Here is a 25781-nt window from a genome sequence, read left to right as displayed (position 1 = left end):
CCGTTTCCTCAGTCCCTGCCCTGCTGTAGCAAAACATTGAAATGGCAGGCATTTTACAAATTTATTAAAGTGAAAGTACATTTTCAGGGAGAAAGAGAGAGAGAAGGTAAAAAAGCCTGCCTCATTTTACATTAGTTTTTATATCCTCATGCTTCGGACCTAAGTGGGACCCGATTTCTCCTGCCCCAGCCCCTTATGCCATGTATAAGGGCTGAGTGTTTTTTGGTCTCTGTATGGGGCGTATTTGATCTTCTGATTGGTTTCAGGCAGGATACCTTATTTGCATGGGGAACAGGTATATAGAGGAGGGGTGAGGAATGGGTGACATTCCTTCCCTAGTAGGGAGTGAGCAGGCCAGGTTGCTCAAGGTTGGGGAAAGGGCATTACAATGAGACATGGCCAGAAGCTTTGGGTTTAATCTTCTTGAAGGGGACTTGAAGCCTATAACATTCTAATCAGCCTGGAACATACCTGGTTATACCTCCCTCCTAGGCTGACTAAAGTGTTCCTTCCTCTGTGTTTCCATACCACTTTGGAGATACTACCCTTAAAATACCTTTGAAATCATACGGTAACTTTGCATGTTCTCCTCGTTGCTAGTCTGAGAACTCCTTGAGGATAGAAGCCATGCTGTTTATTTTTGTGTTTGTTTTAATTTTTTTTAATCTTTTTTTCTCAGTTCCGAATATGGTACCTGACAGATAACAGTACTGAGTAAATATTTGCTGAATTGAATGAGTATTTGTATAGATCAAATAGTTCAAAAGGAAAAAACATGTCCAAACTTGACTAACTAACTCTCAGGGAAATAGGCATAGGTTATCTGTGTTCCTGGTTTCTATATTCTCCATCAATCTCTGGATACACCCCCACCTTTATCCCCACACTTTGGAACAAGTTCTACCTCTCGCTTATTTGGCCACAGGGGAAAGAAATCTGATAAACCTACTCTGTTGAATTATAATTGACTTTAATATGTTTCCCTTGAGTAGCTTAACCACCTCTGTTTATTTGTGCTCTGAGTAATTCTTGGTTAGTCCTTATAACTTTCAGCAAGGAGTTGACCTTGTGGGAGTTTTGAAAATTATAATCATATACCTGACCTCTCTAAATTCTATTTATTAAAATTAGATTCAGAGAGCTATATGAATATAAAAGCATGATTAATGAAACCCCAATAGACTCCTAAAGAACAAAGCCCCCAGCTGAAATGGGATTAAAGAACTTCAGGAAACCAAAGTTGATGCTTCATCCTTTTCTAGGTATCAGTGCAGGAACCACCTTTAGGAGAAGTTTGATCTACAAAATTGACTCTAAATGTATTTCCTCCCATGATGCCACCAAAATATCCCTGGAAGAAGTCACTAATAGCCTCCTAATTACCAAATCTAATAGTTATTTCTTTGCCTTTATCTTAATTGATTTCCAGTTGTTATTTGGCTCTGTTGACTATTCCTTTTTTTAATTTTTCTTTACCTGGGGTTCCAGGGTGCTACCCTTTTTTGATTTTCTTTTCTCCCAACAACCATTCTCTCATGGGCTTTTCCTTTGTTTACCTTGTAAAAGTTGGTATTTCTTGGGGTTCTGTGATAAACCATCTTCCTATCCTTACTCTGTGCATTATCTGTCAGAAGTTTTATATACTCCTATAGCATCTACTCCTGCATATATGCCAAAAACACCACTAATCTACATCACTAATCCAGACCACTGTCCATATTCCAGGTCAACATATTCTTGCTTTTTTTTTTATTACACAAATATTTATTTGTTGACAAATTGCTGTGTAGTAGTAAATAGTGGGTATGAAAAGGTAAGAGTCTGTGTCTTTAAGAAACAGACTAGTAGCAAAGACAGCTATGTAAACAGAGAAAGTGGTGAAATCTAAGAGAATATATGGGAAATACTGAACAAGAAAACTCAAATTGAACAAAAGGATTTGGAGAAGACTTAGAAAGGAACACCTACTTTAATGACACTTAACTGCTGATTATCAGTTAAAATTATTAATGATTCAAGATTCCCTACTCTGATTTTCTTCTCTTTGTCTTGGGTGATGGATAATCTGAGTTCTGGAGGATATTAGTCTGCAGACCTCCTCTTTCCTTCTCACTGAACTGAGTGAGGCAATATCTTTTGGTCAGCACTGTTGGCCTCCTGTGATATCATGGTCTTCTCATGGCTTCTGGTCTGGTAGCCTTCTTAGTACTTGTAGACCTTCCGCAAAGGGCTCTGAAATCTCTCAACTCTCCCTGCCTGAGGTAAAACCAATCCTGTAAGCCTGACCTCTGATCCACCTGCATGGACACTAACTCTCAGATGGCATGATGGGGGTGGCGGTTTTCTGATATGCATGGGCTTCCCAGGCTCTACAAACTTATTTTCTGTCATACAATTCTGAAGGAGTCAACAGTAGGTGGGGGACAGAGAGCAGGGATCCCATATCCATGTCTAGCTTCTCCGCTCTCTTCTGACTTTTTTTCTCTAAGCCCCATTCTTTGTCCTAACAGAAGCATTGATTGATTTCCTCTCTCTGTCCTTTTGAATCAAATCTGTAGCTTTCTGTACTCAAAGATTCTTGATCTAACTTCCACTTTTTAGGTCTTCCAGACTCTATTGCAACTTATAATTTTTTTTTTCCCCTCTCAAAAGACCTGGCTCTTCTGAATCAAAAGCTCTTTGGCTTTCAAAACTATTGACTCTGCCATGAATTTCAAGGACCTATTTTGGAATTCAAAGCCAAGAATTGGACTTTTTGTTCTTCATGTTGCTTTTGTGTCCTCTCCTCCCTAAAGTAAAAAGCTTTAGCCTTATTTAGTTTAATGTTAGAAAGACCCAAAGCTTTTATTTTTTTAATTAAGTAAAAAAAGAAAAATGCATTGGATTTCATAATATTATTTTGCTACACCAGTAGCCCATACCAGTTTTCCATATTTAATTATATGCTCTTCCATTTTTAAATTTTCTTCTGATTTCTTAACTCTATTATTACCTTTTTAAAATTCTTTAGGGCAGCGAATAGGTCAGAGAAGCCTTTTGTACTCTTCAGAATACCTGGGTTTATTTGTTCATTCATTCATTCATTAAGCAAACATGTATTAAGCTGTTGACAAAAAGGTGAATGACAGTCCCTGCCCTTCATGAATTCATGAGTTAATAAAAATCACTGTTAGGCAATAAAAGGAAAGTGGAAAGTAAACCAAGATAACTCAGAGGAGAATATAAATCAGAATGAGGAATCCAAAACAGCTTCCTAGGGGAGGTGACACTTGACCTGAGTTTTAAAGGTTCAGTGAGTTCAACATATCAAGCAGAGTTGTATTCTCTCCATAGGGATCTGCATGTAGGAATAAATGGGAGCATATTTGGGAATTACAACTATTTAATTATGCCCAGAAAAAGTAGAGTCTTTGGCGATCAGAGAGAAAGAAGGTAGAGAAAAGAGATTCGTATTCAATAAACAGTTTAAGAAGGACTTTTTATGCTTAATAGGAGTTTGAACTTAGTTTTGAAAACCATGAAGAATTATAAAAAACTTAAGGATTTGAAGGAAATCCTTTAAAAAAAGGATTTTAGGAAAGTTGCCCCAGCTACAGTGTTGAATTAATAGAAAATGAATTACATTTTTAGGTGGATCTCTAATTAGAAAGGACAAAAGTTAGAAGATTATTGCAAAATTTAGGTGAATAGTAAGAACCTGAGTATGGATAATGAACTGCAGAGGTGAAAATATGGAAGATGTATAGCAGATCTAATCCTCAGGCCTTGCCTGTGCGAGTTGAGGAAAAGGAGGATGATGCTGAAGTTTCTAGTCATTGAGTGATTATGAAAACAGTAGTTTTAATCTCTGAATTAGGGAAGGGGAAATAACAAGTTCAGATTTGGCTGGCGTAAATTTGATATACCCAAGGGACATGAAGTAGAGATGCTGGGGGAGAGCTTCACATTAGGATCTGTGACTCACACAAGTGTTGGAGCTGAAAGTGTTGATGTGATTGCTAGAGGCATGAATGTGGGCAGGATGATCCATCAGAAGGAATGTGAAAACATGGAGAAACAAAAGACAAAAAAGAAAATCCTGTGGAACATGGTGCAAGCCAAAGAAGAGGAGCCCTCAGAGACCAGTAAAAAGAAATGAGTGGAAGGGAGAGGAGAGCCAGGGGAGATGGGGCATAAAATCCAGGAGATGAAAGATAAGGAGGAGGGCTTATGACATAAATTAAGGATGGAAAAATAATGAGGAAGCAAGTGGAAAGTATGAACATCAAAATTCTGTGGCTTAAGGAAAGAATAGGTAGTGATTTCTGCCTTTTCTAGAAGATTAACAAGAAAGAAAATTCAAGGTGATGAATCAATGGGATTTAAAAAAAAAAATATTTTTTTGCAGGGGGAGGTTTGGGCCACATCCATGGCATGTGGAAGTTCCCAGGCTAGGGGTTGAATCTGAGCTACAGCTGACAGCCTGTGCCACAGCCATAGCAACACCAGGTCTGAACCATGTCTGCAACTTACACCACAGCTCATGGCAAGGCTGGATCCCCAACCCACTGTGCGAGGCCAGGGTTCGAACCTGCATCCTCCTGGACACTAGTTGGATTCGTTTCTGCTGTGCCACAGCAGGAACTCCTTTTTAAAAAATTTTAAACCAGATTCTGAGATGTTAAAACCAAATTTTGTTCAGTTGAATGTCCAATTATGACATATGACATAAGGGAAAGATTTTAGTAGAGCACATATATAAATATATATATAGACACCCTTCCTAAATGAATGGTTTTTTTTGTATAATACATGCAAAATGTACTTAAGAGAGAAATGTCCTGCAGCAGTAAACTATCTGTTTTCTGTGGACATCCTATAAAAAAAACAAACAAAAAACTAAAGAATAAAATCCTACATAAAACTCTATTATTCTACATGTTAAAAGAATTATATCCCCTTCTCAGTTTTATGTCATAAGACTCAGGCCCCCACAAGGATTCCCGTCTCTGCAGAAAGGCTTCTGAACAATTTCCAAATTCCAAAGAAATGTTCCCAGCCTCTTGTCATGTTATGTGAGCTTGTCATTCCTGTGGCAGAGAAGCTTTTGCGAGGGTGGCACTGTAGGGTATATTAACCCTGCCGCCTCTGCCTCAAAGGAGCTATTTTCTTCCTTGCATGCAAGAAACTCGAGTTGGCTGCGTGGGTGAGAGCATCACAGCCAGGAGCTGTCCTCCTCAGGAGCCCCATTAAGACCTGTCAAGTTTTCCCATTTCCTTTCTATGTTTATTAGTCATGGAATAAACACATTTGAATACAGCCGTTGCATCTCTAGCCTGTCTTAGATGTTGTTTGATTATATTTCCAATACTTGGAGAATGATTTCTCCAGAAATTATATACCATCTTAATTACTTCACATGCCATGGAAAGGCCGCCCTCACTGCTGGGCCATCAAGCAGTCTGTGACTGAACAGAGCACACCTATGCTTGATGGTAGAGATAGAATTAATTCCAAATATCCCAAATCATGAAACACCAAACATTCCAGAGTTAGCATTTCTTTACCTTCTCTGTACAGAGAGGACAGCAATGAATGCTGCAGGTATGCTGGGAGACTTTTAAGTCTTGTAAGCAATTTGGCTTTCAGTACCTTTTTTTTTTTTTTTTTAATCTTGGGAAAATTCCCACTTCCCAGCACTCCACTCCTTCCTTAATCACCATGATCAGCATAGCAGTATTTCAGTGAATCATCATCAAATTGTATATAAGTAGGTGGAAAGGAAGAGCTCATTCTAAATAAGTGCTGCATAGATAGAAATTTGGAAGATTTGAAAGGGAAAATTAAATGAATTTTTTCTGAGAAAGAAATTGTTCAACCTGAGGGTTTATAAATTGCCATAGGTTTCCCAAAAGTACATTACTAAACATTTAAAAGAAGAATTTTCCCTAACCAATCATAAGTCATCATGATATAACTCATTTGATCCAATGGAAAGATAATACTGAAATTTTTATATCATTTATAACACATGATTATTTATAAAAATGATAGTGATTTTCTTTCTCTTAACTCAAAATTCCATAAACGAGGTTATTTATACTAATTTACAATTTGAAGAATTGTCATCCTCAGGTCATGGATACTGATGATTCTCTACCAATCATTCATCCTCCTTCTTCCAACAGAACCTAAATTTGTTTAGGTATCCACACCTCCCCAAAGCAGCCAGGAGACTGAAGGGAAGCTAAATAAATACTGAGGTCCAGAGATAGTCTTGAATTTCGAAGCTAGGCAGGATCAGATTCTCCTGTAATGACTGTGATAAGTCTGGCTAGCTGGTCATGTGACCTAGATAAGACCACAGGGAAGGATTTCTATTATATGGTTGGGGTACTGGTTTGCTTTCTTATGCTGAACCTGAATAAGGAAATGTGTAGTTCTCATTGCTAGCAGCAGATAGTTAATGATGAGGAGAGGAATCAGCCTTAGGAACTTGTCAACACCAAAGATTATAGAGGAGAAGGATAAAAAGAATTTAGCCCAGGGGACATGATATGGCTAGTGAATTAGCCAAACTTGGAATCTTTTCTCCTTTCGGGCTTCCTATTATGTGAGATAATTAATTTCTTTATTATTTAAGTCAAAGTGAATGGGGCTTTTCTTTCTTTGCGTCTTGAATAATACACTTGTGATAACATTTTATACTCATGTCTGGGCAGACCCTGCAAATAATTGAAGTCCAAGTCTGTTTCTGTGCTTTGATTGGAAGAGTACCAACCACAGATTATCTCTTTGACCAATCTAACACCACATCTGAAATCCTGCCCATTAATGACTGCTTTAGGCTAAAGCACTGTGTATTCTTAGAGGTGTTTGTTAGGATGCCTAGAGGACTGACAGTTTAAACTGGATATTCTGAAGGAATCAAAGTTTTATTAGAAAGTAAGGTGTGGGAGTAAGAATCGGGAAGACTTCCAACAGTGCCCAACACAGTCTGTTATCCCAAGAGCTAGAAACTGGTATGTTGGGTAAACTTTGCATGGGATTTCCCCCTAAGACCTAAACCTTGGCTACAATAATTGCAGTAATTGTTATTATAATATCTTGATTTTAAAACAAGTCATTTCAAATTATAAATTTCTCTAGTTTCAAGTAACATTGTTGATACAAAAGTTAGTCCAATCAATTATGAGGCTTTAAACATATATCCCTTATTGTTATGCTTTCTGCATGCATGTGTTAATGAAAGGTTGGTAAAGCCATTGGACTGAGAGGCAGGTCGATAAGATGACTGCCTGCCTTTTCTCTTCAGGCCAACTGATGCTTCTTTATGCATTCACAGACTGAAAGCCAATGATCTGTTTTCCACAAATAGCATTTTCTTGTTACAAAAAATAAAGCTAAGTGCCTTAGTTTTATAGCTAGTATTTTCTCAGGCAGGACTTAATGTGCAATTTTCACTCTCATTCCTGAAGTTGTTTAGTGTTGTAAATTATATATTAGCTTCCAAACTACTGTAAGCATCACCTCTATTATTTGTTTGCTTCATCAATAAATTATGCCATTTCAATAATATGCAAATTTCTATCAACATTTTTGGTCTTGAAATCACAAACATCAAGCTTGTATAAATAATATATGGAAATGGAGATGGTATCTGCAAACTGATTTCATTATTGGGCACTTAATGCTAATGAAATATAATATTTAGTTAAATGAGTTCTTTATAAAACATCTAGAAATGGATCCCTAGCTGTCCTGCATCTCTTTCCAAAAAAAATAAAGATACTTATTTAAGTATAGGAGTAAATGGTACAATTCTGATGGACAAAGAGCAACTTGAACCCCAACTCATTAAAAGGCACTTAAGGGTTTGCGTGCATTAGGGCTTTGTGAGTGCATATAGTAATCTGTAGCCAGACAACAGTTCTCACCAGCAAACTGAAAATTACTTTGATACCAATATCCATATTAAGTGATAAAGGCTTTGATTTATAGAGAGATAAAATTGTGAGTGGCTTTGTCAACCTTGATAGAAGTAAAATATAAAACTTGCTTATAGCTGTGGAATTGCTGTAGGACAAAGGCCTGGAATTTTTGTCTTAATTTAGAACTATCCTAAGAGACTCATCTGGTCCAAGGTTATCTCTGATCCAAGGAATCCACAGGATGTTTTGGTGGGCAGGGCACGAAAAGCTGTGAGGTGAATCTAATGCTGGCCTTCTGTGTGGCATCAGACATGTGTGGGTCCTCCATCTGGTCCTTGGTACCATCACACTTTTGAACCTAGAATGAACCTGCAAACCAGCTTAGTTATTGTTCCTCCCTAAATGTCAGGTGGGGCATTCCTCTTTACCTCCCCATGCCCCCTTCCTTCTTGTCCTCACGTCTTGCTTCCTATATTGCCTCACCTAAATTATCAAATGAGTGTCATCATCCTGCCCCAGGATTCTGGCGCCCTGTTTCCTAGCTCCTCTCTGTCTCCATCTTCCTCTCAATGCCATTACCTCTTAGAGTATTAGATCTAGGACCCTGAAGAAAGATCAACTATAGAAACCTCACTTTAGGGATAATAAAATAGCAATTAGTAACATTAGTAACTGAGGATTGTGTAATATGGTTATAGCATCTGTTGTAATAATAATAATAAAGGAGTTCCCGTTATGGCGCAGTGGTTAACAAATCCAACTAGGAACCATGAGGTTGCGGGTTTGATCCCTGCCCTTGCTCAGTGGGTTAACGATCTGGTGTTGCCCATGAGCTGTGGCGTAGGTTGCAGACGTGGCTCGGATCCCACGTTGCTGTGGCTCCGGCGTAGCTAGAGCTCTGATTGAACCCCTAGCCTGGGAACCTCCATATGCCGCGGGAGTGGCCCAAGAAATGGCAAAAAGACCAATAATAATAATAATAATAATAATAATAAAACAACTACTTCTTTTTTTATTACTTTTTTAATTTTCCCACTGTACAGCAAGGGGATCAAGTTATTCTTACATGTATACATTACAATTACATTTTTTCCCCCACCCTTTGTTCTGTTGCAACATGAGTATCTAGACATACTTCTCAGTGCTACTCAGCAGGATCTCCTTGTAAATCTATTCTAAGTTGTGTCTGATAACCCCAAGCTCCCAATCCCTCCCACTCCCTCCCCCTCCCATCAGGCAGCCACAAGTCTCATCTCCAAGTCCATGATTTTCTTTTCTGAGGAGATGTTCATTTGTGCCGAATATTAGATTCCAGTTATAAGTGATATCATATGGTATTTGTCTTTGTCTTTCTGGGTCATTTCACTCGGTATGAGATTCTCTAGTTCCATCCATTTGCTGCAAATGGCATTATGTCATTCTTTTTTATGGCTGAGTAGTATTCCACTGTGTATATATACCACTTCTTCCTAATCCAATCACCTGTTGATGGACATTTGGGTTGTTTCCATGTCCTGGCTATTGTGAATAGGTCTACAATGAACATGCAAGTGCATGTGTCTCTTTTAAGTAGAGTTTTGTCCGGATATATGCCCAAGAGTGGGATCGCGGGGTCATATGGAAGTTCTATGTTTAGATTTCTAAGGGATCTCCAAACTGTTGTCCATAGTGGCTGTACCAGTTTACATTCCCACCAGCAGTGCAGGAGGGTTCCCTTTTCTCCACAGCCCCTCCAGCACTTGTTATTTGTGGATTTATTAATGAGGGCCATTCTGACTGGTGTGAGGTGGTACCTCATGGTAGTTTTGATTTGCATTTCTCTTATAATCAGCGATGTTGAGCATTTTTTCATGTGTTTGCTGGCCATCTGTATGTCCTCCTTGGAGAACAGTCTATTCAGGTCTTTTGTGCATTTTTCCATTGGTTGATTGGCTTTTTTGCTGTAGAGTTGTATAAGTTGCTTATATATTCTAGAGATTAAGCCCTTGTCCGTTGCATCATTTGACACTATTTTCTCCCATTCTGAAAGTTGTCTTTTTGTTTTCTTTTGGGTTTCCTTTGCTGTGCAAAAGCTTTTCAGTTTGATGAGGTCCCATGGGTTTATTTTTGCTCTAATTTCTATTGCTTTGGGAGACTGACCTGAGAAAATATTCCTGATGTTGATGTCAGAGAGTGTTTTGCCTCTGTTCTCTTCTAGGAGTTTGGTGGTGTCCTGTCGTCTATTTAAGTCTTTCAGCCATTTGGAGTTTATTTTTGGGCATGGTGTGAGGGTGTGTTCTAGTTTCATTGCTTTGCATGCAGCTGTCCAGGTTTCCCAGCAATGCTTGCTGAATAGACTTTCCTTTTCCCATTTTATGTTCTTGCCTCCCTTGTCAAAGATTAATTGACCATAGGTGTCAGGGTTGATTTCCGGGTTCTCTATTCTGTTCCATTGGTCTGTCTGTCTGTTTTGATGCCAGTACCACACTGTTTTGATGACTGTGGCTTTGTAGTATTTCTTGAAGTCTGGGAGAGTTATGCCTCCTGCTTGGTTTTTGTTTCTCAGGATTGCTTTGGCGATTCTGGGTCTTTTGCTGTTCCATATAAATGTTTGGATTGTTTGTTCTAGTTCTGTGAAAAATGTCATGGGTAATTTGATAGGGATTGCATAGAATGTGTAGATTGCTTTGGGTAATATGGCCATTTTTACAATATTGATTTTTCCAATCCAGGAACATGGAACATCTTTCCATTTCTGTACATCTTCTTTGATTTCTTTGATTAAAGTTTTATAGTTCTCAGCATATAGGTCCTTTATCTCTTTGGTCAGGTGTATGGTCCTATCTATTCTAACCAAGTCGTCTGATACCAGAGCCTATAGTCTCAACCAGTATGCACTCTGATTTTCACTATAGGCTTTCCAGTTTACATATAATCACAGTCAGTGGTTCATTTAGTCCACACAATATAGTAGGAAGGTTTTATGATTATTGTCTCCAGTTGATTGATGAGGAAACAGACTAAGAAATGTTAAGTGACTAGCCTGGGAACTCACAGCTAATAGTGGCATGTAGCAAATATTTCTACATGTGCAACAAATAATTCTTGGTACATAATAAGAACTCAGTACATAAATAAAAACTTTATACCCCTACACTCCAAGAACTCACAGAATAGAACCTAAAGCTGAACCCAACTTCCCTAATTGTCAACCTCTCTAAGCACCTTATAGTCAACCTCATTACCTCAATTTCCTTGGTCCTGTTATTAGCCCTTTTTCAAAATCATCTTGTTAATACACACACACACACCTTGCTCTATTGGAGACTGCAAATGACAAGACCTGACTTGTTTTTGATATGGATATATCCAATAATGCATTGATATTTTATGCAAGTATATATTAAAGAATGAGCCCTTAGGTTTGCAAAAGATTTCCAATATGGCCACAGTGCTCCAAAAGTTTTACATCTTTGTTTTAAGGTAGTTCTGCAATGTGCTTGGAAATAAAAGAGATAAAACTAGTTGTACTAAAGAAACAACATTGACAAATCAGAAACCTACTGAAGCATCTAATCATCTCAGGAGTCTAGTAGACCATGCTGATTTTTAGTAGTACTAGCAGACACTTCAAATAACATAAAGCTCCTCTTAAGCAACCATGTTGCACTGAAGACTTCCAAGAGACTGTTCCTGTCAACTGGAGAAAAAAATGGGAGCCTCTAATTAAACAATTATGAGCACATTCTATTACATTATTTTGATTTGGGTGCTGTCACCTTGATCTTTGTACTCTAGGTGGGAAAGTATGAAAGCAGAAAGCATTAAGTATCAACAATGAGTGGCATGGCTAAAGTGAAATTTCATTGCCTCTACTGAATAAAAGATTTGATCTAAGTCCTCACTTACCCCTTCATTAGTTATCATTGCTAATTACAACCACCACCATATGTCACACAGCTATTGAGATAAATATCTAGATTCCAAGAAGAGAATTCTATCTTATTCATTACATCTCTACTGCCTTACTTCTGTTTTTGCCCTAATGCAAAACAAAGGCAATAAATAATAGGAACAATACTTTAAACTTACTATTGCTTAATTAAATAATAAATAATTATCTATACAATTTCCTACTTTTAATCCTCATCAAAACATTGCAAAATAAATGTTATATTTAGATTTTAGCTAAATTATGAAAAATAAGGAAACATTCTGAGAATTGGGTGACTTGTCCTGTGTAACACAGCTACCCAAGCACATATCAAGTGGTGAATGAAAACTCATGCTCCATTTATCTGTCCCTGAATCCCTATGCTTATGCTACATTGCCTTGCTTCCCTAGCAATACTCAGAAGAACAAGTCTGAACCACTGGAGTTTGCTATACTGGTTTTCATCCTTCAAATGGAGACAAATACCTTATAAATATATGGCTCTTAGGATTCACTAACACCACACAACTCTTGGAATTTCTCTGTTCTGACCCCAACTCAACTCTCCCACCTATCTGTATGTTCAGCAGAAAATCACAAAGATATGTAAAATTGAATCTAGTATTTCTCCTTATTTTACTGAAATAACAATTTCCTTACTGTGATCACTAGATTAACAGGACTTTTTTAACCCATAATTTGAGTGCCAGGTATTAATGTTTTGCCTGGGTAAACACAATTTCTTATATTTAAACCTATTAAGAAATTCAGCACGGTATCCTAGAGAGCAATATATTACTTAAAAATAAAAATTTTCAGCTGGTTCCAGAATCTCACTTCAACTTTGTACTGGCTTGATGAATTTGGCTTAAAAGCAGTAAAGTGTATTCTGACATTTTGCCTTCACTTGAAAAAGATTTTGAATTGCAAACACTAATTTAACTTGATGTTTTTAGCTCATTCATTTTAGTGCTTCTTCAAAAATTGAAGACAAGACACATAACCACAGACTTTTTAAAGGGGATCAGATTTATATACTCCTTGGTATTTGAATTGAAAACTTTGGCTTTAAAAAGTGCTTTCTTTACAACTCCTAAAATAACAAAACCAAGAGTTATAGCCCATAATCCAAAAAAAAAAAAGCTGAAACAGGAGTCATTTAAAAAGATTAATTTAATCCAGAAGAAAGTTGGAAAATAGAATACAGAACAAATGGGAAAAAACAGAAAACAAATAGCAAATGATAGATCTAAATCAAACCATATCAATAATGACATTAAATGTAAATGGCTTAAAAAGCAGAAATGTTATATTGAATTTTAAAAACTGAGACACAGCTATATGCTGCCAAAGAGAAACACACTTTAAATATGAAGACAGAAATATTTTAAAAGTAAAAATGATAAAAAAATATATACCATGCTCACACTAATCAGAAAAAAAAAAGCTGAGTAGTTATATTAACATTAGATTTCAGAGGAAAAAGTATTAACAGGATAAAAAAATGTCATTTCATAATGATAAAGGAACATATTCAAGAGGACAAAAGAGTCCTAAATGTACATATTACTATTGAGTTTCTAAATACATTGGGGAAAAAAAAAAGCCTATTAGAGCTGCAAGGAGAAATGGTTGGTCATATCCAAAATAGTTTTCAATGATATCAATGCCCCTTTGTCAATAATTTATGGAACAAAGAGACAAAAAAAAAAAAAATCATTGATTTAGTACACTTGAATAATACTTATAAACCAGCTTTATCTAATTGACTTGTAGAACACTCCACTGAACAACAGAAAAAAATATTCTTTTAAAATACACATGGGAGTTTCCATTGTGGTTCAGTGAAAACAAATCTGACTGGTAACCATGGGGATGCAGGTTCAGTGCCTGGACTTCTCAGTGGGTTAAGGATCTGGCATTACCATGGGCTGTGGTGTAGGTCTCAGACACAGCTTGGATCTGGCATTGCTGTGGCTGTGGCGTAGGCCGACAGTTGCAGCTCTGATTCAACCCCTAGCCTGGGAACCTCCCTATTCTGTGGGTGTAGCTCTAAAAAGATTAAAATAAAATAAAATAAAATGTATATGGAAAATTTATTGAAATAGGCTCTATACTGAACCATTAAACTATTTTCAGTAAACTTAAAAGGATTCAAATTATATTATCTGACTATAATTAAATTAAATTAGAAATCAGTAACAAAAATATCTCTGGAAAATCTCTAAATATTTGGAAACTACACATTTCTGAATAGCCCATGAATCAGGGTTTAATCAAAAGGGAAACTGAATTAATATGAAAATACAGAATATCAGAATGTGTGGGATATTACTAAAATGGTGTTTGGAAGGAAATTTATGGCACTAAATGCCTAAGTTTGTAAAGAAGAAAGGTTTAAAATCAGTGACCTCAGCTTCTACTTTAAGAAGCTAGAAAACAAAGAGCAAATAAAGCCAAAGTTTGCAGAAGAAAGGAAATAACAAAGATCAAAGTGGAAATTAATGAAATAGGAAACAAAAATAATAGAGAAATTGGTTCATTGAGAAGGTGAAATAAAATTAATAAACCTTTAGCCAGACCGATCATGAAAATAATAAAGACACAAATTACCAATATCAATAATTAGACTGTCAACATCAGTACAGATTCTACACCTATTAAAGGGATAAAAAGAGATGTTATTAGCAGTTGATGCCTGTAAATGTGACAACTTAGATGAAATGGACAGATTTATTGAAAAAACAAACTACTGAAACTCACTCAAATGGAAAACCTGAATAGCCCTAGATCTACTAGAGAAATTGAGTTTATGGTTGAAAACCTTCTCACAAAGAAAACTCCAGGCGCAGATTTTTTCGCTGAGGGAATTCTACCAATCATTAAGGAATAAATACCAATCTTATATAATTCTTCCAGAAAATTGAAATAGAGGTCCAGCTCATTCTATGACACCAGCATTATTACCTCAATGCCCAAAATCACTCAAAGACATTAAAAGAAAACTACAGACCAATATTCCTATGAACAGAGAAATAAAAATTCTGAGGAAAATTATAGCAAATGGAATCCAACTCTGTTTATAAAAAAAAAAAAAAAGGATCATGACCAAATAGGCATCATCTCATGAATTCAGAGTTTGTTTAACTTGCAAAAAATGAATGTAATTCAGCATGTTAAGAAACTTAAAAAAAATTACAATCATCTCAATAGGTGCAAAAAAAGCATTTAACAAAATCCAATATCCATTCTTGATAAAAACTCTTAACTAACCAGGAATAGAAGAGAACTTTATCAATCTGAGAATGGAAAACCTACATCCAGTACCATGCTTCATAATAAAAGACTAAATGCTTTCCCAATTAGATCAGGAACAAGATAAGAATGACTGTTATCACCATTTTTGTTTAGCATTATACATGGGGTTTAGTCAGTGCAATAAGTCTTAAAAAATATGAAATATATAGATTGGAAAGGAAGATGTAAAACTGTCTTTAATCACAGATCACATAAGCATTTAGCTAGAAAATACAAAATCTATGAAAACAGCAGCAGAAATAGTGAATTTATTAGCAAGATTGCAGACTGTAAGATCAATATGCAAAAATTAATTGTATTTTTATACAAGAAACAAGTAATCAAATTTTTTAAAAAATTAACATATGTCAAATAGCATTAAAAAAAAACTTTGGATTATATCTGACAAATGATACATAAAACCCATTAACTGAAAACCATAAAGCATTGCTGACAGACGCAAGGACCAAAGTAAAAAAATCTGAAGTTGAAATTGACAAACTGATTCTAAAATTCATGTATAAGTGCAAAAGACCTAGAATAATGAAAACCACTTGTAAAAAGAACAAAGTTGAAGAGCTAACGTTACCTGATTTTAAGAATGTCATAAAGCTGCAGTAATCAAAACAGTGTGACATTGGCATGAAAATAGAAAGCTAGTCAATGGAACCAAATAGAAGTACTTCCACACATATATAGACAATTGATTTTTGACAATAATTCAAAAGCAATTCAGTGGAGAAAATATAATCTTTTCAACAAGTTGTGTGGAAGTTGGATGGTTATATACTACAAAGAAAATAAAAGAAAAAGAGCATCAAACTGTATCTCAAAATATGAAAAAAATTAGCTCAAAGTGGATTATAAGACCTACAAATAAGACTTAAAATTATAAAAAAAATTTTTTTAAAGTATAAGAAAAATTCTTGTGGCTTTAGATTAGGCAAAGATTTCTTTGTTATAACACCAAAATTATAATCCATAAAAGAACAAATTGTTGAATGAGACTTGAGCTCAGCAAATGTCTGTAGCCACCCTTGTCCTTCTTAGCTGTGGAAGACAAATTAACTTGAACTCGTTAATTTAACATTCTAGTTTAGAAAACTGAAATTTAACTTATACTGCCTAAGATTACTTTTTCTTTTTTAGCTTTGACTAACTTTTCTATGGCATGGTTAAAGTTATAGATGTATTTTTTATATATTATCTTAATTATACAGCAGCTTTATAAAAAGGATACTGTCATTATGCCCATGACTAAACTGAGGCTCAAAGAGATTCATTTACTTACCCAAGGTTACATTACTAGAAAGTAGCAGGGCCGGAGTTCCTGTTGTAACTTGCTGGGGTACAAACCAGACTAGTATCCATGAGGATGTGGGTTCAATCCCTGGCCTCGCTCAGTGGATTAAGTATCCTGTGTTGCCATGAGCTGTGGTATAGGTCATAGACACAGCTTGAATCCTGTGTTGCTATGGCTGTGGTGTAGGCCAGCAGCTCCTATTCGAGCCCTAGTCTGGGAACTTTCATATGCTGCACATGCAGCCCTAAAAAGAAGAAAAAAAAAGGGAGGGAGGGAAGATGCGGGGGGGGGGGGGAAGAGAAAGAAAAAAAAGAAAGAGAGAGAGAAAGAGAAAGAAAGAAAGAGAGAAAGGAAATATCAGGGCCAAGACTCTAACACAAGTTCCCTGATCTTGGAGTCTAGTTGTTGTTCTCCTGTCTCATTTTCCCTCTCTATACAGAATGGTGAATTGGTCCCTGATTTTTAAAAAGAAGCCAGTTCTTGCCAGATGAAGAGATTAATGACAGCATCAACTCCCACAAGACACCAGGATATTACTTAGTGAACTAGATGTCTATCCTTTATCTTTCAAATCTACCATGGCTGCCATCCATTTTTGTAAGTGTGGCTAACAGGAAAAGATGCATGACCAACTGCCCTTTCCATCCTGTACAGAAATAAATTTGCTTTAGCCTTTAATGACACTTTGCCACTCTGTACTTACTTTGCTATACATTAATAATTCCCAAAGTGACTACCAGATGCCCATAGTGTAACCTTTTCACCTCGTAGGATCTGACCTGATATTCCTCTGATGTTGTCTAAATAGATGACTCACTTCAGGGAGTCTCCCTTTGAATTCAGTGCTCTTGGCATTTGCCCCAGTTCTGTAATAGCCACATACCCCAGGGGTAAAGTAATGGATCTCTGGCAATCTGGCTGTTCCCTTTATTTCTCTTTCACATTCGTTTACACATCTGTGACTGTCCTCTGAGAATGGCACAAAGTAGAAAGGATAATATCCATCCACTATCCTCTCTAAGGGTCAAAACCACATGAACAGTCTTATCAGTCTCAGTCAGGTTATTCTTTAGTTGTGCTTCTAGACATAGTTAAGCCATTTGAAATCTGAAGTAGAGTGTCATTAACAGAATCAAATTTAGACCAGTATACTTATCGCAGAAGACAATATTTGAGAAAAGTAAATGAATAAAAAGTGAGCCTTTCACATTATAGCCAAGAGTTTAGCATTTGAAAGAGGGAGTGCATTTTATGAAGCTACCCAGAGAAATCCAAAACTGTATTTTCTCATTAGTAACAGTTCTAGTCCTTTCCTTTGGAAAAATAAATTTAGTATCATACTTGCATGGCATCCAGAGAAACAGAAATGGAGGAGCAAGGGGTTTGGAAAACTATGACTGGGAGTAAAATACTTTACTTCAAGTGCCTTATGTACATGTTTTGACTGATTTGAGCAATAATTTTTGTCCTTTTTGATTAACATTATATCTACTATAAACTTCTATTCTTTTCTTATTGTTAAGGGTATTTTCAGTCTTTATAACAATTCTGGTAGGAACAAAGAGTTGGTTTCTCTTCTTTCTCCTAGTAGAGGCAACATAGTTTTGTTTTGTTTTTAAAGAGCCTAGGTGCATCTATGTTGCCTCTGCCCCTTGTTAACTGTTTGTCCCACGCAGGGAGTGGGGGAGGGGGGAGTCTCAGGTGGCAACTTACTTAACCACACTGAAGTCCAAGTGTTTCCTATATAAAATGAGGTCATTGTAAGAAACAAATGAGTTAAAGTATGTAAAATAAAAGACGTGTAAAAGACATCCAATACACATCATTTTTATTTTCCCCTTAATGAATTTAAGAGTATGACTAATTTCTCTCATTCTATACTTTTGTTGATGCATGTGCCTTTATTTGGATCAAACAGTAAATAAATTCTTTTTTTATTGTTATTTCCCCAATATAATTTTTTTTCTACTGTACAGCATGGTGACCCAGTTACATATACATGTATGCATTCTCTTTTTTACCATTATCATACTCCACCATAAGTGACTAGACATAGTTCTCAGTGCTACACCAGTCAGAATGGCCATCATTAATAAGTCCACAAGTAACAAATGCTAGAGGGGGTGTGGAGAAAAGGGAACCCTCCTGCACTGTTGGTGGGAATGTAAGCTGGTAACAACTGCTGTGGAGAACAGTATGGAGGTACCTTAGAAACCTATACATAGAACTTCCATATGACCCAGCAACCCCACTCTTGGGCAACTATCCAAACAAAACTTTCTGTAAGTAAATTATTATTCGACAATCAGAAATTTAATAGAAATAATGTAATCCTTAAATCCTCTACTTCTGACGTCTATTTTTTTCTGTTTTGGAATTTGAAATAAGATATGGTTTTCAGTTCAGTTTCTGGAGCTTATAATTTAAAATGTGCCAGGTAAAATTTCTTACTTTAAGAGAAAGAATAGTTCATAGATAAATATTTAAATATTAGATATTAGAAAGAGATCCACAGTTTTCCACACTTGGTAGAGGCAGAGGTATGGATTGTCCAGAATAGTTCACATAGTTCTAGTTCTGAAATGCCATAAAAAGCCAGCCGCGCTGTCAAGAAATACAGCCTTATCCCCTCAGTGCCATGCCCTAATACCATTCCAACACAACAGGGCTTTTGACATCCTAACAGATTAACAAAAGGCAGTCCCAGAGAATTAGTAAAACCAATAATCTGGATATGTAATTAATATGTAGTGTGATGGTAAATGTTAGTCATACTTGTATTCCAGTCTTTGCTAACTTTGTAGATTTTGATAATGATTAAACAAACCTCTTTCTATGCAATATGAGTCTCTTTGATTTTGTTGTTGTTGTTGTAAAATAGGGATAATAATGGTACCTGTGTGGACTACCAGGTACATAGAGATGTTCAATCAAATTTGAAAGCTGTTATTAGTTATCTAAAAGATATCAGACCATTCTCTGTTTACATTTAATTCTAACTGCAGTGTTATAAAATGAAAAAAAATGTAAAAACAAACAAACAAAAAAATGGGCTCTTACATCAGTTTGGTCCACCCATTCAAACTTTCCTTAGATAAAATGATCCTTATTTGATATCTTTCTGAAGGCCTCTCTTCCCCTGCATCGCCCTAACCCAGTGGGATCGTCCCACATGTGAGAAAGCTGTATGGTTTAAGAATACATCTGAGTTTAAATCCTAGCTCCTCCTCTTACTGACTTGGTTCTTTGTGCAACCTTACCTAATCACTGTGTACCTATTTTTAAAAAATGGAGAATCATAATACCTGTTTTCTGGAGTTGTTGTGATAATTGAGTTAATACATGTAAAGCACCTAGAATAGTGTCAGTAATGTGTTCTATACGTGCTGACTAGGATTAAATGTTAGTAATTAGGAGTAACAAAATGTATTCATTTTTTTCTCTTCTGAAAGCACCTGTTTATTCTGGTGTCCTGACTTCCTATTGTGAGGATTTTTTTCCCCCTTGATCTCTTTTTCTTTTTTCCCAGTAGTAAAAGAAGGAGGGCAAAGTGTTGTCTATATACAAAAGTTGTCAATAAAGTTGTCCTATGTTGCAGTATTGAAGTTATGTCATGAGTCCCTCCCTGTGTTTCATTATCCATATTAAACCAGGTTTAATGAACTTCGCTTAAACAAAGTTTTAATGAACTATCAAAGATTCTTAAATTTTGACATGACTTCGACTTTCAACCTGGGTTGTAATTCACATGTATTTATTTCTCTGTATTCCACATTAGGCTGTCATTTTCTTGAGGGCAAAGGACCATTTTCTAACTTTATTATATCTACAGCACCTAATACCCCAGTAATGCTCAGTCAGCTGCCACATAACTGAATGAATGAATGAATGGAGCCACATTCAAAGTATAGTATGCTAGCCCTCTATGCAGCAACAGAGTAAACTTCCAGGTTAATCATAGAACTTTTAAAATTTCAAGGAAACTCTCATGCATCCTATTTTGGGTCTTTCTCCATTCCAGCAGTAGTTCATTGCCTCCCCCATACATAATTTGTGTTTTCCTGTCTCTGTGCCTTTACTCGCACTATCCTTTCTTTTTGGAATGCCTTTGTCTCTTTCTCTACTTAAATGAATCTTAGCTCACACCTCATGGGAACATTTCCTTCTTTATTCTGAATGTAAGTCATTTTGCCTTCTTCCGAACTCCTGTAGCAGCCATTGTCTACACCAGTAGTTGTCCCTTAGTACATATTGTTGCATATGTATAGTTATTTTATCAGAGAAATACTTAACCAGATTTCAAATCCTTTGAAAGCAATGACCATGTCTTACAGTTCTCTACCTAGCATTGCACCTCACACTTGGTGCAATAATAAATAAATAATTGTTACTGGAGTAACTTGGTCTATACCATCTTAGACTGCAGCACAAAATAAAACTAAATGCAGCACAATGAAAACATTCATTTGTGAGTAAATAGGGAGACTCGATGTGCTGAAACACATCAGGACAAATACCTAAGTTTCAGGTAGAGTTTTAGCTTTATTAGTTCCTCTTGATCCTGTGCTTTATTTTTATTTGGTTTGATGCACATTTTTATTTTTGTTTGATCTGTGCTTTGGGGAAAGTATGGTGGGGTAAGGGCATTTAACTTTAAGTCTAGTTGCATCTGCTAACAAATAAAAACTCTACTGCAGAATTGTTTATTTTACAATGAAACATTTCAAAACAAAACATGAGACAACTAATGCCTCTGTGCCATCTGTTCTGAAGAAGTGTGGGGAAGGCGTAGACAGGGTGAAGTGTTAGATGCACAGTTCCCTCCTCCTCTTCAGACTTTTCAGGAACATAGCGCTAATGACAGTTGCGTGGATATCACTCAAATTTACAGTGTGTCTCAATGTATTTGAGCATCCTGATTATCACAATATATGAAGCTACCAAATCCAAAACAGTGTAAAGAATTATAAGTGAGCTGGCTGGTGGAAGGCCATGTAAGTTCTTTTCCATATTTCAATTCTTGATGAATGAGTCTTCTAAAACACAGATGAAGGGACAAGCATCACCAACCATTGCTCCAAATCTCCAAGCAGCCACGATGATAGCTGATCTTGCACCAAAGACAAAGTTTGTCTTTGCACTGGACATTTCTTCTGCCCAAGTTGCCAAGAGCACTTGGTCCCATGCATTTTCCTTACTCTGCATTCATGCCTTAAAATTTCTTACATCTATTCATTGTCTGAATATTTCCACATGGGCAATGCGTCAGCATTGCATGGACTAGATCAGCAGCTTCCTTCACTCACCACCCTAGTAACATTTGCCTTTGATTGTATATCCACAGAGGAGAGAATAATGTCCCATTTGTTTTAGGATATGACAGAGATTATAGGATTGGTGTGGGCTATAAGAGCCCTCTCCTCCGAGAAGCTTCCACTTCAGTTTAGTTTGGCATGCTGCCTTTCTTAAGGTGTGCATCTGAGAGACTCAGTGCCCATGCACTTCCATTAAACTACGATAATACCACCTATCCCTTTCTTTTTCTCCATTAGCATCAAGTTCCCTTTCTTCTCATTCCTGGATTATTTCCTTATTCCTATGATGAACTTCCAGTTTTTCTCTGCTTAATCTGGTTTGTCTTCCAGGAGCATCACGAAGAACTGACATTTTGCACTTAACACATTTTATCTCTATTTTCTAGTCTTTCTTTCACCCATTCATCCCTCCATCAGCTTATGTAGATTTAATTGTTTTGTGCCAGGCAACATTATGTATTGGGTGAATAAGACAAAGTTCCAGCAGTCATGGATCTTTAATTCCAGTGTAAGGAGTCAGAGAATGAACAAATACACAAACACACAAGTGCCAGGTGTCAATAAAAGCTATGGAGGGAAATAAAACAGAGTGATGGGTGGTCAGGGGAGGGGGTAAGGTGTTAGGCAAGGCCTTGAATGACAGATGAGAAAACAGACACTGGAGGGACTCATAATTGGGCCAAGGTCATACATTTAGTGAGTGGCCAAGCCAGATTCAAAACCAGACCACCTGGTTCAAGAGCCCATGCCCTTTACCATGGTGGCAAGCTGTGCTTTTGATCCTATGCTGTCCTATAAGGGGTAGCTGAGAGTATTTCCAGGGGAAGCTTCTATACTTGCTATAGGCAGCACTACAGTCCCAGCAGGAATTTACAATGCAAGAACCCAAGGAATTGAGGAGAATGTACAATACCAATGCACTCCCCAATTGACTAAAAACAAGACTAAGCAGCAAATAAGGTTTAACAGATAAATACCAAGATTGCCAAAACAGTCGGCTAATTCTTTTTATTCAATCAGTAATCTTTGTAAGCATTTACATAAAACTCTCAGTTTGAAATCGCTGTAGCCGACTTAAATCTATTACAATTATAAGCAGTGCTAATTTCAGGACACTCTTAAGTCCATAATCTCAGCGTCATACCCTTTGTTCAATAAACCTACTCTCTTAGTCAATGTTCCTTCGGATGTGGCAAATGCTAAGTAATTAACCATAACAAAGTGTTTGTCCATTTCTGCAAAATTAGTTTCTAAAAAAAGGGTTAAGAGCATTGGTTGCACCACAACGTCAGCTACCCTTTATAGGATAATAACACCCTTGGGTCCAAATAAATAGAGCATGTCCTCACGGCATAAGAAATGTGGAAAATGATGACAAGTTGCATGTTAGCGTATGTGTAGCATAAATGCAAACTCAAGGCAAGCCTAATCATGCTATCTTTTTACAACTCAGGGTCATCAACAGAGCTATTAGGGAAAATTGAAATTAGATTTACATGAAATGGTTTGGAAGCATGAAAAGAATGTCTTATCTTAAAACAGAACTAGTATTCAGTGATTTTGGATTCAGCATCAGGGTTCCTTGAATTTTGAAGTATTCCCTCTATTCAATCTGCCTAATTGGAAAAACAACCATGACAAAAGAAAAAAGAAGTGATTCTCTCCATTGCGTTTTTTTTTAATCTTATTTTTAATGGTATTTCTATCAAGTTTCTCACTTGGGGAAGATAAATTATGAAATAGAAACACTGTCAAACCAAAAATCAGCAATGTATTGTGAGGTTTCATCACAATTAATAAACAGAACACCCTGATGAAGCTTAAGTTAGTTAATCCTCAGAATTTCCAGAGATCTAGAAGAAAGGGTAAGGAAGCAACACACTTCAACAGCAGATGTTCCAGCAAAGGGAATCCAGGCCATCAAAAGAACTCCATTTCCAAGTCCTTGAGAAGAATACTGAAAAGGCCAACTTTTAATGATTTGCTGTATGTCATAGGTTGGATTTGAAACTATTACCACCTGAAGCAAAATTATGTACCTCCAGGAAACTATTTCCTTCTAGGCTTCTAATTTTTATGCCTCACACATCAACATAAGATAGTTTTAAAATCATGAATGCATTGCATAAGGCAATGTTAGCAGAAAACAAGATTAGATACCAGGGAATAGTGCATTCTTTCTCTTCCTATAGAAAGAGTACCTTTAATATTTGGAGCTATCACGTAATATTTAAGTATGTACTTCAAATAGAGAAGTTGGTAAAATCGAGATAGAACTTTTTCTGTCCAAATGCTTTATTCTCATCAAGATTTAGTTACTAATGAAGGACAGTAGAAATGTCAGGCCTAAAAAGAGATTAAAAAATAAAAATCCTGCCCTTCAGGAACTAAGTCAAGATGAGGTGAAAAGACATATACATAAAGATGAATTACAATACAGTGTGACCTTGTGTAATGAGCCAGTCAAGAGAACAATGATGTGTGGACTTTTGTGAGGTTTTCTTAAAGGAGGAGGAGGGAAGATGAGAAACATTCTAGGCAGAAGAGTGGCCGGCAGCAAAGGTCTGAGAAAACATGGTATGTACCAGAAGACCAGTAGATCAGACTTGCTGGAGCAGAAAAAAGACTGACACAATAGGTTATTATCTAGATGTATGGAGACTTAAACGCCCCTAGGAAATCAAAATTTCCTTCTGTAAACAATAAGAAAGCCATTAAAGATCTTGATTGATCTCATGTCTAATGGGGCAAAGGAGTGTACCTATTGTATCAGATACAGTCTGAATTAGAAAGGAGAGTCATTGGAAGCAGATGGTCTAATTAGGAGACCACTTCACAACTCCAGATGTATGTGGACAGCACAATCTAGGGAGATGGCAGTGAAAATAAATACAGATGGGAAACTTTCTGAAGATGTGGGGACTGTCTAAAGAGTGTCTACATGAAAGACAAGACCATATTACAAATGACTTATTTTTAAAAATGTCAGTTGGATCCTTAATTGTTAATGTTTCTAGTTTGATTAAAGGCTTTCTTCCTAGAGGTAAATGAAGAGTAGTTTCTTTTTGTTCTAGGTGAGTAGCCCTTTGCACAGAAAGGACAGCACATACAAAATCACAAGGTATGGGTAAAACATCATCAGCAATATTAATGATGCTTCCTGTCCACGTGAAACCCAGTAAGGAAGAAAAGGGAGGAGCCCTAGAGAAAAAGTTAAGTTCAGTTACCTTCCCGGCTAAAACATTGGCTATATAAAAAGTGCCTACTCTATTCAAGGCCCTCCACCAGGGTCTTATTAGACATTATTTCATTTAATTATCCTCCAAAAGCCAATGAGATAGGTTTAAACTACCATTTTACAAATGAAGATAAAACCACATACCTAGTTAGGGCCAAGTTTGGACCATCAGGCTCTAAATCTGATGCTCTTTCTATTAAATGGCACATGTGTAACAGAATAGAATCTCGAGAAAGGGGAAAACACCTCTTAAAGTTAGAATATGGAGAAATTAACTTTTTTTCCAAAAGACATCTGAATGTTTTAATAGACTTCTCCTCCTTTCAGTTGCTACATCTTTAAAAAGGCAAAAGGATAAGAAGAAATGTGAGGTAAACCTAGAAAATAAAGACAATGACTTGGAGAGTGTGAGCCCAATCTTATTTCCCTTTGTTCCCCGCCCCTCTTGCCCTCCATGACGAGGTCAGAGAGTCCTGGATGAACAGTGGAGTCCTCAGATCCTGAAAGAATAAGTGGCTCTGCCACAGACCTGTTGCATATATCTTCTGACAGTAGCCATATTCCTGATCTCTCAGGCAGAATTCTTGCATTATGTTCCCTATTGGCCAGAGCCAGTTCTGAGTTCAGAGGTTTTAGAAGCAGCACTTTGCTTGGAAGGAAGGGCTGGGAGACCTCTTTGAAATGCCATTTGCATAGCCAAGCCACTGTGTGTACTTAGATGATATGTCCATGGGTGAGACGGGGCCACTAAAGTTCTATTCTGAGCCATTTTTACCCTGCAGTAGACTTTAGCAAACAATCCAAG

At 36.7% G+C, this 25781-nt stretch overlaps 1 protein-coding gene across 24 annotated transcripts in view; it reads left to right on the top strand.

Annotated features, from left to right (window-relative positions):
* The window catches only part of RNLS (renalase, FAD dependent amine oxidase), a 417533-nt gene that overhangs the window by 139663 nt on the left and 252089 nt on the right, over positions 1-25781 (top strand). Inside the window, exon 5 of one of the 24 annotated variants that reach the window (XM_084996738.1) lies at positions 16863-19264. The exons of the other annotated variants lie outside the window; for them this stretch is intronic. Coding sequence (XP_084852864.1) covers positions 16863-16864 — 2 coding nt within the window. The 3' untranslated portion in view covers positions 16865-19264. Of the gene's footprint in view, positions 1-16862; positions 19265-25781 lie in introns of those variants that run through there. 24 annotated transcript variants of the gene reach the window in all.

Source organism: Sus scrofa, chromosome 14 (genome assembly GCF_054392235.1).
Source record: "Sus scrofa isolate SSC_HxYL_T2T_F1_AM1 chromosome 14, Sscrofa_HxYL_maternal_Yorkshire_Landrace_v2.0, whole genome shotgun sequence".
Taxonomy (NCBI): domain Eukaryota; kingdom Metazoa; phylum Chordata; class Mammalia; order Artiodactyla; family Suidae; genus Sus; species Sus scrofa.
This window is presented reverse-complemented; position numbering and strand designations above follow the sequence as displayed.